The sequence below is a fragment of the Melanerpes formicivorus genome, unplaced genomic scaffold, assembly GCF_026170545.1.
Source record: "Melanerpes formicivorus ecotype bairdi unplaced genomic scaffold, bMelFor1.0.p_v2 SCAF_24, whole genome shotgun sequence".
NCBI classification, from domain to species: Eukaryota; Metazoa; Chordata; class Aves; order Piciformes; family Picidae; genus Melanerpes; species Melanerpes formicivorus.
Window position 1 is genome coordinate 5845953 of NW_027142376.1, and position 11577 is coordinate 5857529.

The window sequence follows — 11577 nt, forward strand, 5'->3', positions numbered from 1 at the left end:
TCTACTGACCAGAGCACAGGTGCTCCCCAGAGAGAAAACAGCTGCTGCAGGGAACACAGCTTCTGTGGCTCATTTTCAAAAGCCAATACAAAACCCATCTGAGGTAGTCACAGTCAATCCTGCTGAGGTGGGGGAAGGCATAAGGAGGAAGCAACGAAAATTCCTCAAGAAGACCTTTTCTCATAGCAATTTTGGCTCATACTCTGGACCTTGAGTAAAATTTAGTGAATTCAGAAGGCTTAGACTCTGAATAGGATGTGGATACAGAGCTTCAACTAATCTACACCTTAAAGAATCGCCTGGCTACATCCTCTACAACAGCAGAGTACCAGGGGTAGCCAGAGGTCACCTATTCTTGCAAGTAAATATGTATTGTTACCATTTGCCCTTCAAAACTTCCCCCTCCCCTTGACCAGTCTTCACTTTTTTGTTCCTTAATTAAAGTACTGCCACTCATCTCACATTCCTTCCTGGCTCCCTTGCTTGAGCTCACAGTTCCAGTAATTAACTGAATGGTATACCCAGCAGCTAATACTGCTATCAAGTCACAGGTTGCAGTGGAATTAAATTTTTACAAGGAGCACTACAGCACAATTTAAAAACAGAAGGTAACCTTGAAATAGAATCTAGTTATGGCATTGTTTGCTGTGAGTAAGGTGGTGTTAGTCAAGCCCTCAAGTTTCTGTAGAGGACCTTGGCTCAACATGAAAGCCTCCACTTACAAAAGCCACAGTGAAAACTCCCCAAAGCATCAGCAGCATTCCTCATGCAAGTAAAACTGTGTATCTGGGAGTTGTTTTGGTACGTTGGTCCCAACACAGCAGAAACAAAATACTGTTTCAAATGGGAAAGGAAAGTACAGCACTAAACATGTCTGGGTTTTGTTTTTCTTTAAGCCACAGCAATTCCTGCTGAGGGCATGCAGAACAAAGACCATAAGGAGGAAAAATTAGTCTTAGTCTTCATTGGAACCCAGAACATTTAACTGATGTCCAAGTATCAACAAGTATCTTAAAGTACTTGAGAGTGAAGACTGTGTCTGGCCTTTGAGTCACAGCAGCCAAGTTCACGCAGCTCACCAGAGTGCCTCAGCAGCTGGCTCTAGGATGCAATCTGAGTGCCCTAGAAGTCTGTCATCCTGATCTCCTCCTGCAGTAAATTAAAGAAGGCTGCAACTTTCGGGGCCAGTGCATGCCGCTAGGGGCCAGGATTGAAGAAGTACTATGGCAAGTTTCAATGTACTAAATTAGTTACATGGAAACAAAATCCGACCAGAGGCATCCTTTTACAGCAAGTGAATTTTACATGGGCATTATTTACAGCCCTCCTGCTGGAAATACCACTGGTGAATTTTGCTCTACAGACCCATAGCTCCAGCACTCTCTTGCCTTGCCTCCCTGCCATGCTTTACAGTGCTCCTGGCAGAGATTTGGTCTGAGTCAGGACTGGTGGTTATTTCAGCAGCAAGAGAAGGCTGTCACACTCTGTCAGTTTTGTTCAGACTAGAAAAGGAAAGTCAAATTTCAGAAGGAATGGATTGAGGTGGCATCAAACACAGCAAGACAGTCCCTGCTATTTCCAGCTCAGCAAGTTCCAAAGACTCACAGAATATTAGGAGTTGGAAGGGACCTCGAAAGCTCATCCAGTCCAACCCCCCTGCCAGACAAGGATCACCCAGAGCAGATCACAAGAACACATCCTGGCAGATTTTTAATGTCTCCACTCTACAACCTCTCTGGGCAGACTATTCCAGGTCTCTGTCACCCTCCCAGTGAAAAAGCTTTTCCTTATGTTCATGTGGAACCTCTTCTGCTCCAGCTTGCACCCACTGCCCCTTGTCCTGTCATTGGACATCACTGAGCAGACCCTGACTCCATCCTCCTGACACTGCCCTGCATATATTTATCAACATGAATGAGGTCTCCCCTCAGCCTCCTCTTCTCCAAGCTAAGGAGCCCCAGCTCCCTCAGCCTTTCCTCATCAGAAAGATTTTTCCACTCCCTTCAGCATCTTTGTGGACTCTTTCAAGCAGTTCCCTGACTCACAGCTCAGATGTGGTGGACCTTGAGGAACTCAACATGCTTCAAGCTAAGCATCAAAAATGTCTTATTTAGTAACTGATAGAGGAGGGTCAAGTACCAGACCTGAGAAGACAGTTTGTCTCTCCATCCTCTTGGCAATCCCATGGTGCTCCCACGCCTAGAAGCTGTTTAATGCAGACAAAAGCAGACAGAGCAGACCTCAAAGGAAAGGAGCATCTGAAAATGGGGCATTCAGAGGTATTATGTAAACCATTTCGGGGGGGGAGGTCGATGTCTGGGTGTTTTCCAAAACCCCACCAGCTAGCAGGCTGAGGCAGTAACCTTAATAAGAAAAAGTGACAGCTGAGCAGTTGAATCAAAAGCTTGGGACCGTGTAAAGGTGGTTGGGCTTCTGACATGCAGACAGAGTCAGTAAGGGAAACTGAGGGGACTGGAAATGCCTTGTCCAAAGGGAGACTGAAAGAAAGCATGGAGCACAGGGATTTTGCTACCAAAAGAGACTAAGACTATAGACAAATATGTATAGAGACAGAAAAAGAGGACTAGGCAGAAGGTGTAACTCTGCTCTCCCATGTGTTATGGAAGACAAATTGGCCCAGCAAAGAGACAGGAATAGAAATTTTGTATAAAACAGACTATGGCAAAGTGATTAAAAATGGAAGCTGGTTGGTGAAACGCCAGGATGAGACACAATGCAGTAGGAGCTGGGAGAGGGAGCTGGAACTTGCAGGGAAAGGAGGTTTGGGAGTAGGAAAGGGAACTGGAATGCACACTGATCTTCTGGTATCACTGTCCAGAAGCCAGGCAGTGTGTAGCAGGGCCAGACACTGGAACTGAAAAAGGAAACCTAGAAAAGGATTGGACTGAGAAGTGAAGAGAAAAGCTAGAAGGGCAGAGACAGATTGCATGGAATGGGGCAAACAGGGCTATAGTCAGAGACTGACAGCAATTCCTATCAACTCTGATGTTGGCTGATGGCATTTTCTATGAACTTTGGTGACAGTGAAAGCAGATGGAGACTGTAATTGGGAAACTGTAAAATGTGAGGGTGAGAAGAAGAATGGGTTGGAAAGTCAGGCTGGATGCTGAACCTAGGCAAAAGGATAGGATTGTGAGCCAGCAAGCAACACATGGTCTCCACCTCTGCAGTTCTTCATAAAGAACATCTACCTGCTTTTGCTGTCACTTAGCACATTAGCTCACCTTGAAATTATTCTTTTTTAAAGAACATGAACCCAAACAGATTATTACATCAAAAGAACATTACCAAGGTCATCAGTGAGACAGGAAAAAAACTAAAGTTGTCAGTATGGCTCAAATTCTCTTCCTTCTTGCATCCAAGACCCTTCAGAAGCACAGCCAGCTTTGCTGCGTCTGCTCCAGGGTACACTGGGATCAGGATTGTGCCATAAAAGAAAGTCTGCAATAAGATGACCTGAAAAATGTGTAGTGAAAGAACCCAGGAAGAATAATAGTTTCTCTCCATGAGGCACTGCAGCCCTGGAGAACTGGATTTTTCTCTCAACTGATCCCCTAGAGTTTCAAAGCAGGCAAGTCAATCTGGATTTCTCAGAGAGGATGACAATCTGGTGCCCAAAACAATATGCTGAGACCTGATCTGTAAACCTGCTCAGTGCTTGTGGCTGCAAGAGAATATATTGGAAGACATACTTCAGACACAAGGCAATAGAACACAACACAAAGATAATGTCAACTCATCCCAAAATTCAGGACCTGGGCACCTCCAGTTGCATTCTTCCCCAAATTAAAGGGGTTTTGACTACTTTTTTTGTACCTTGACTCCAACTGAACATAATTCACACCCTTCCTTTACAGGCATCACAGAGATGCTAATCCATGTTTGTTGCTGCAGTAATAACCATGACAGAAAAGCCACAGGTTAATAAGGCTCTGTTAACAGCAGGGCTCAGAAAGCATGCAGTGGAAGGCACAAGCAGCCAGGGTAAACCATAAGTAGCTGCTCATTAGGTAAGCTTTGGCTATCATATGCACTGATGGAGCCAGAGACCCTGGGGGGAACAAAAGCAGCATCTGATAGCATAATTAATGTTCATATTCAATGCAAACGAACATGGTTTGAGGGGACAGTACTGTTAATCAATAATCAGAAAGGCTTGACCTTGTAACCTGAATAATGTTAGATTAGCAATACCTCACAGAAGCACATTTGAATACACTAAACAAATACACTGAACAAACCTCTTGTGTTCAGAGCACACCTGATGGCAAAGCAGCTATAAAATATCCTGTGCAAAAAGATATAGTGTTGATATCCTGTGTGACTAAACCCATGGTTTAGTACACCAAATAAGTACAATCTGCAGAAAGATAGAATATTGTATATCCTGTGTGACTATAACCATGGTTTACTGCATCAAATAAATATAATTTGCCTATGGCACAGGGGTTGAAACTAGATGATCCTTGAGGTCCCTTGCAACCCTTCCCAATCTATGACTCTGTCTCTTTAGACAACCAAAATACAATTTATCCAATTACATCAAAAACCCATCCCAGCTCATCATGGCATTTGCATAAAGTCTCATCTGTATTAACCACTGATGACTCCAGCCATAGTCAGGCCAGCACATCCATGTCCAATTTGCACTAGTGTAAAGGAGATCAAGTCCTGACCCAGTCTAACCTAATTTGTAGAAAACTAAAGTTGCTCGGCAGCTCAGGCAGCATTCCAAGTGCACTGAAGGAAAAAACCAATTTGGGCTCATCTACCAAAAAAAGGGGGGAAAAACCACCCCACCAGAATAATCCCTCTCATAAATAGACAGTTTTAGCCCTAAAAGATCCTGTTAAATCAGCGTGAGGGGATCTCAAGTTCATTATCTTCCACAATTTCCCATCAAGCATGCTTCAGCTCACATGCAGTATTATTCATCCTTTAGCTGTCACCCCTGCAAACTCAGCTGCGTGTCAGCCTGGGTTCTTTCTGTCCTGCACGTCACACAGAACTAAAGTTCCTCCCAGCCAAATATGTCTGGTCCCATTGAGCAAGTTCCAAAGCATCAGCTACAAGGAAAGAAAACATCCTTAGTGGCTACTCCTGCAGGGTAAGAGGTTGGGAGATTCTCACCTTTGCATCCTACTCCTTGCCCTCATAAGGGCAGGCAAGACGACTTCAAAACTTTACCTCACACACCACAGCTTCAAAGTATCTGGGTTTTATTTCAAGAACAAAAGCTTTTTATCTGAAAAAATCAAATAAACATCCACTAGGTCATGCAAACTGGAAACCAGAGAAACCTTTTAGTCCCATAATTGGCCACTGTCTTCCCCCCCGCCCCCCAACTTTTCACCCTAGAAAGGAAGGATTCTGCTCCCTTCTCCCTGCCCATTTCTCACTCCCTTTTCACTGCCAGTTTTTGGACACAGATCTCTGAGTTTATGAGAGATCCTAGAGGGCAGAGAGCACCAGAGCAGCTACAAAGCAGGCAGATGTTGTAGCAAAGCAGTTCCTAAATAGGAAAGAGCTATCTGGAGGGACAGCCTGGGTGGAAAATCTTGCAGCTGACTGGAATTCAGCAGAGGGAGGGAACCTGAGAGATGCCCACACTGGATCCCTCACTATAGCTAGAGGAGCTCTGGATTTTCAATTCTGAGCATACACAGTGCCTGTGTCACACCCCCAGCCCCTGTGGGTGCCATCCTGCAAGTAGGAGGCTCAGCACTCAGTGACATGTGACCATATTTACTGTATGAGAACCACGAGGGACAAATGACATTTACCAGCCACCTTTTTTTTCCTTTCTTCTCAACCAAGATAAACTCGGAGGGTTTCTTACCTTTCCCCTCCACTCCCCCTTCAACCTTTGCCAATTGCTCAGAGCTCCTTCACAGCCTGCCCTGGCCCCCTCCTGTACAGATCCCACTAGAATGGAACAGCAGGGTCCAGAATGCTGTAGGGCAGCCTGGTTTGCTCTCTCAGCATTAAACTGCCTTTTCCAACCTGGCAAACGTGGCCGGGCAAAAACTACCTTCCCAGGCCCTCACCCTCTTGCCCTGAAGGCCCAGAGCCACCCCACTGCATGGTTTCAAATTTTTCCAAATCAAGGCATTTGTAATTTAAAAAAAAAATAAAAATTAAAATATTTACAGCAAACACAGATGGCTATTGCCATGTGTGAGTGTTAAACCGAGCTGAATCACCCCCAGAGCAGCTGATGAAGGTAAGAGATTGTGTGTAGTCTGATAATGAGTCACAAGTGCCAGCATTTAGACTTTTGGGGATGTTTTAATTATTTATTTTTTTTTTTTAAGAGCAGAACTCCACTTTCATTATCTTCTTTCTGACATTTTAAGGGTGGCAAATTAAAAAGCAAGCATGAAGAAAGCCCTTTATAGAAGTCTACAGATCTGCAAAGACTGAAGTGAAATGTAAAAGCGCACATGAAATGAATCAGTGCCTTGGGAGGTGTGAGGCTCAGTTTCAGTTCTTGCCCTGTATAAAATAATATAAAAAAATTAATACCAGTAAGAAAGTGCTCATTTATTTCGAAGATGAAAGGCTGTGTCTTTTAATGTCTGCTTTCTGCAGACTGACAGCTTAAGGGTCTGCCCCAGCAACCAGGGAAGTGAGCTCTGCCGTTCAGGACCTCCCATCAAGAACCTTTCAGGAGAGGGACAGAACTGACAGAGGGAAACAAAAACATCTTGTACGACTGCAATATATGCCAGGACCCATCTGCCAAAGCCCTCCATGGCTTTCTCAAGGCTCAGCATACAGAGAGTTTCATGTTCACGTTGATGCTCTTGACTCCTGAGCTACCATATTCTTCAAATTAATTATTCATGCCTCACCACGAAGGAAGCTTTCACTGCTTTCTAGTCCTGTTAGCCAATGTTGCATCAGTCAAAGGTAGAGGATTCTGTTTCTTCTTGTGGGAGATTTTATTCGCTTCGCTTCCCAAATCTCAACTCGATGACTAATCTGTTGCAACTGAGCAAACCCAGGGAAAAGAAGAGAGCCTGCAGAGGTGTCACTGAGAGTTTAATTAGGCTTCCAGATCTTTTATTACCAATAACCTTGTTGCATAACTAAAGAAAAAGACCCAGTCAGAGTCGTCATGATTCTCCATCTGCTCTGCAAAAGAGGCAATTACCCCGAAGTTTTCTTTGGAAATGTAGCACTTTTAAGAGCAGTTAAGTCACAAACACAGAGTGCCCAACCCCATTAGCGCAGGACCCTTCCCTGGTGATAGTCCAGGTAAGGCTCGATGAGGCCCTGAGCATCCTGGACTAGTTGAGGATGTCCCTACTGACTGCGGGGAATTTGGACTGGATGACCTTTGGAAGTCCCTTCCAGCCTGGACCATTCTCTGATTTCTTCAGAAGAGACTCACATATTAAGAGTCAACACTGACAAACAAATTGTTTTGCAGAACTTATAAAAGAAAGTCGTCCTCTCAGAGAAAACTCCAGAGCTAATTAGATTCAGAAGCATGATGACAGGCAGAAAGATCAAGATTTTCACACTAGCAGCCATTTATCAGCATTTCCAGTAACTACATTATTTGGGGTGACAAGAAAATAAACAAACATGTGAGTAAATGTGCAGGCCAGGAGCACAGACTGAGGGGGAGATGGCGTTTTCAGAATGATTACCTGGAGCTTCTCCTAATAATAGGGCAGGACACAAATAATTGGTTTGCACTCTCACAATAATTATGCCGAGGAAACTGTGTTAGCAGCAGAGGGAGAATGGTAAACACGCCTTTCATTTGCAGTGCAGGCAAACTACTGCTATGCAAAGTGAACAATTTGCAAGCATTATCAAAACTCCAAATTTACATTAGAAGGCAGCAGCAGCCTCTTCGTTTGTCATTGTTTCCAGTGTCTGGTGAACACTTCAAAGGGACAGACCCTATATCCTGAAAACAAGGAAAGCCTGCCAAATAGTGATGCTGTTAAGCAGAGAAGTGTCACATTGCTGTCTCTCAACTACTACATTTTCAGCTCCGATCCAAGTTGCAACGAAGATAATTAAAAGATTCACATTACCGTCAGTGAGATCTGGATCAGATCTAAGTGCTGCTGCTAAAGTCACCATAATGTTCTGATGCTAATTACGTTGACAAGAAAAAAAAAAACACAACTATGTAATGCTGACTGGAAATGTTGTTAAATGTTTAGGATTCAGCAAGTCAAAGGGAAAGAGGGAAAGCAGTGACAGAACTCAACTCAATTCACCCTCGAGCTGTTGGAAAGGAAGGAAGGGTCCCCAGCTTCCCTGACTTCCACAGAACTATAGATGTCTCTGCAGAAAAACGAAGCTATCTTAGAGATGGGGAAACCAATCCCACACAACTTCCCTTAGTCACCACAAGCTGAAAGTCCTGCAGATGCCAAAACTGTGAAGCTCTGCAGAACACGGCTAGAAAAAGCAGCAGTGCAGACAGACACAAAGAGTACCAGATACAGATACATTCACAACTCAGGTTAGCATGTCCAAGCTAGTTAAATTCAGTATAAAAAAAACCCCACAACACAACGATAAAGATGGAGTAACTTCAGCACAGCTCAAATTGGGAGGCTTCAACAGCTGCCAATATCTTCAATTAAAACCAAGTTATCTCTGCTGACAGTTTAAGTCCAATTAACCAATTCAGGTTAATGAACCACAGATGGAGATTTACCAGAAGCTAGCTCTCAGCTGATGCATCCTAACATCCTACAAAAACGTTCATGGAGAGAGCTAGGGCCATTGCAGGAAATCCCCACTCTTTACACTAAAAGAAAGGCTCTAACTCTGCAGAATCAGTTTTATCCAGGGATCTGCAGGATGGCTTCCTGAGATAAAAAGTGCAGCCACCTCTTGGAGATGAACATGGCAGAGTGGCTGTCATAACTGCACTTTTACTACATAAAGTAGCTGTAATATGTTTTGCAAGCTTCATTTTGCTTGCTGAGTGTTTTGGGACTCTCCAACGTTTTAAAGAGTCAAAACTGCATTTAGATCATGTAAAACCCACATAAAGCCTTACGAGGGAAAGAGGGGAGGGCCAAAGAGAAAGGAGACAGAAGTGGGAAGTCAAACTTGCATGCAAGCATGCTTCTCTGTACATTTTCAATTCTATATAAAGCTAGTAGCAAAAACATGTGTGAGGAGCTATCAGGTTGGGTGATAAACTCTTCAACTACCCCTTCACACAATATATATATAGGTTGCAATCTAAACTGTGAGAGGAATTTCATAATCATATAATTGTCAGGGTTAGAAGGGAGCTCAAGGATCAGCCAGTTCCAACCCTCCTAGCCATGGGCAGGGACACCTCACACTACAGCAGGCTGCTCACAGCCACATCCAGCCTGGCCTTAAAAACCTCCAGGGATGAAGCTTCTATCACCTCCCTGGGCAACCTATGCCAGTTACTCACCACCCTCATGGGGAAGAATTTCTTCCTAACATCTAATCTGAATCTACCCATTTCTAGTTTTTTTCCCATTCCTCCCAGTCCTATCACTCCCTGACACCCTCAAAAGTCCCTCCCCAGCTTTCTTGTAGCCCCCTTCAGATACTGCAAGGCCACAATAAGTTGTCCTCAGAGCCTTCTCTTCTCCAGACTGAACAGCCCCAACTCCCTCAGTCTGTCCTCATAGGAGAGCAGCTCCAGCCCTCTGCTCATCCTCATGGCCCTTCTCCAGACACCTTCCAGCAGAAGTCAGAAGAAGTCATCAGAGCTTGTTAACACTGCTGCAAAGGGCTTGTTTGTTTGTTGGGGTTCTTTGCTTGTTTTTTTTAAATTAAACCTTTCGGTACACAATGCAGCAAAAAAATTCAGTGTCTGGGGTTGTTTCCCGACGCAGCCTCGAAACTTCCCTTAGCTCAAACCACTGAGCCATGGGAACCAGCCCTGCTGACGCTGCGTACTGAATGTCCCCTGAGGAAAGCAGGGGAAAAGGAATAAAATGACGCTGCACCAAGTAAAGTTACAGAATAATTTTCCTATAAAAATCTGTTATTAAATAGGAGCAAACACACCGATGTAACTACAGGAGCCAGGGGACACAAGGGCACCAGCAGCATGCTTCCTCGGAGAGGTCTGGCTGCCACATGCCACAGCATCCCCGCCCTTCGAGCCTCTGCCTGTAATTCCCAACTGAGGGAAAATTCACCACCCTTCAGTGCTCTAACCCACAGCTGTGCAACAGCTTAAAGAGCTTTACATTGCATGGCGTTTGGGTCTTTGGAGAGCACTGGTGCTCTCCGAGCAGCCCAGGAGCACTCACTCCACGGAAGCCAAGCTCACACCGACTATTAAGGAGTGCAAGTTCCTTCTAATCTTCAGGGTTTATGGTAGGACAGGTGACACTGTGCGTGCCTTTCAGGACAGCGAACACTGACTTCACACTCAGACTTCAGAACTTGCTCTTGTAGCTCGCACAGCTCCTAAGAAGGTTCCTCAGCCTAGGAAAAGGACCTTCGACAACTTGATCCCCACCCGCATCCCTGAGGGAATCGGCAAGGGCTTGCTCTTCGAACCCTAGCAGCCGCTTCCCAAAGGCTGCTATGAACCCACTTCGTAAGTTTCCACTGCGATACAAAGGTTGGAGCAGGGCAGAGGGGTTCTCTTTAAGCAAAAAACAAATAACGGAAGGAGCAGGATGGAACGACCACCCCTTGTTTAAACGCCTGTCCGTCCTCCCACAGCCCTCGCCTCAAGCTCATCCCCATCGCTCCTTCCTTCATCCCTCCAAGCCCAAACGCCACCGAGAGCTCACCGCAACCCCACGGACACACGAAGACCCGCGGAGGAAGTTTCGCCCCCGGGAGCCGGGGCGCGGCGCCTCCGGCTCGCCCCCCTCCTCCGAGAATAAACCCCCACAACTGGCGACCTGCCGGGCAGCGTGGCCAGTGCCGTGGCCCCGGGCAGGGGCGAAGGGAGCCGAGAGAAGGGAGCACTCACCCGCGCAGTGGCAACAGGAGCCCGCGGCGGGGTGAAGCGGGGGCGGCGCGGCGGCCGGCATGGTGCGGAGATGCGGCCGGACTCGGGCCGGGGGCTGCCCGCACGGAACCCGCGTCCCGCCGAGCCGCCTCCCGGCTGCGAGGGCAGGCGGAGGGAGGGGACCGGGCGGGAGGAGGCGGCGCCGCGGCGCGGTCACACGAGCGGTCACACCTCCACACCCCGCCCTCCCGGGGCAGGCCCCCGGCGCCGCACCGCTCCCCGCAGCCGCCGGCGGGCGCCCGGCTCCGGGCTTACCCATCTCTTGCTGTCCCCGTGATCTGCCCTGCCCCTCTGCCACTGCCCCGGGCCCCCTTTTTGTCACCTCCCAGGGAAAACGTCGCGTTCGACCCCAGCCGCTGAGGAGTAGAGAATCGCACGAACGGTTTGGGTAGGAAGGCACCTTTATGATTATCTATGGGATGGCATTTAACAAGTCCAAGTGCCGGGTGCTGCACTTTGGCAACTCCATGCAGAGCTACAGGCTGGGGTCAGAGTGGCTGGAGAGCTCCCAAACAGAGAGGGACCTGGGGGTGCTGATTGACAGCTGCCTAAACATG

General features: G+C 46.6%; 1 protein-coding gene across 2 annotated transcripts in view; it reads right to left on the reverse strand.

Annotated features, from left to right (window-relative positions):
* The window catches only part of DCLK3 (doublecortin like kinase 3), a 35173-nt gene extending 24106 nt beyond the window's left edge, over nt 1-11067 (reverse strand). For both annotated transcript variants that reach the window (XM_068152716.1, XM_068152715.1), the window contains exon 1: nt 10982-11067. In XM_068152716.1, the coding sequence (XP_068008817.1) occupies nt 10982-11042 (61 nt within the window). In that variant the 5' untranslated portion in view covers nt 11043-11067. The remainder of the gene's footprint in view (nt 1-10981) is intronic.
* Between the last annotated feature and the right edge of the window lie 510 nt (nt 11068-11577).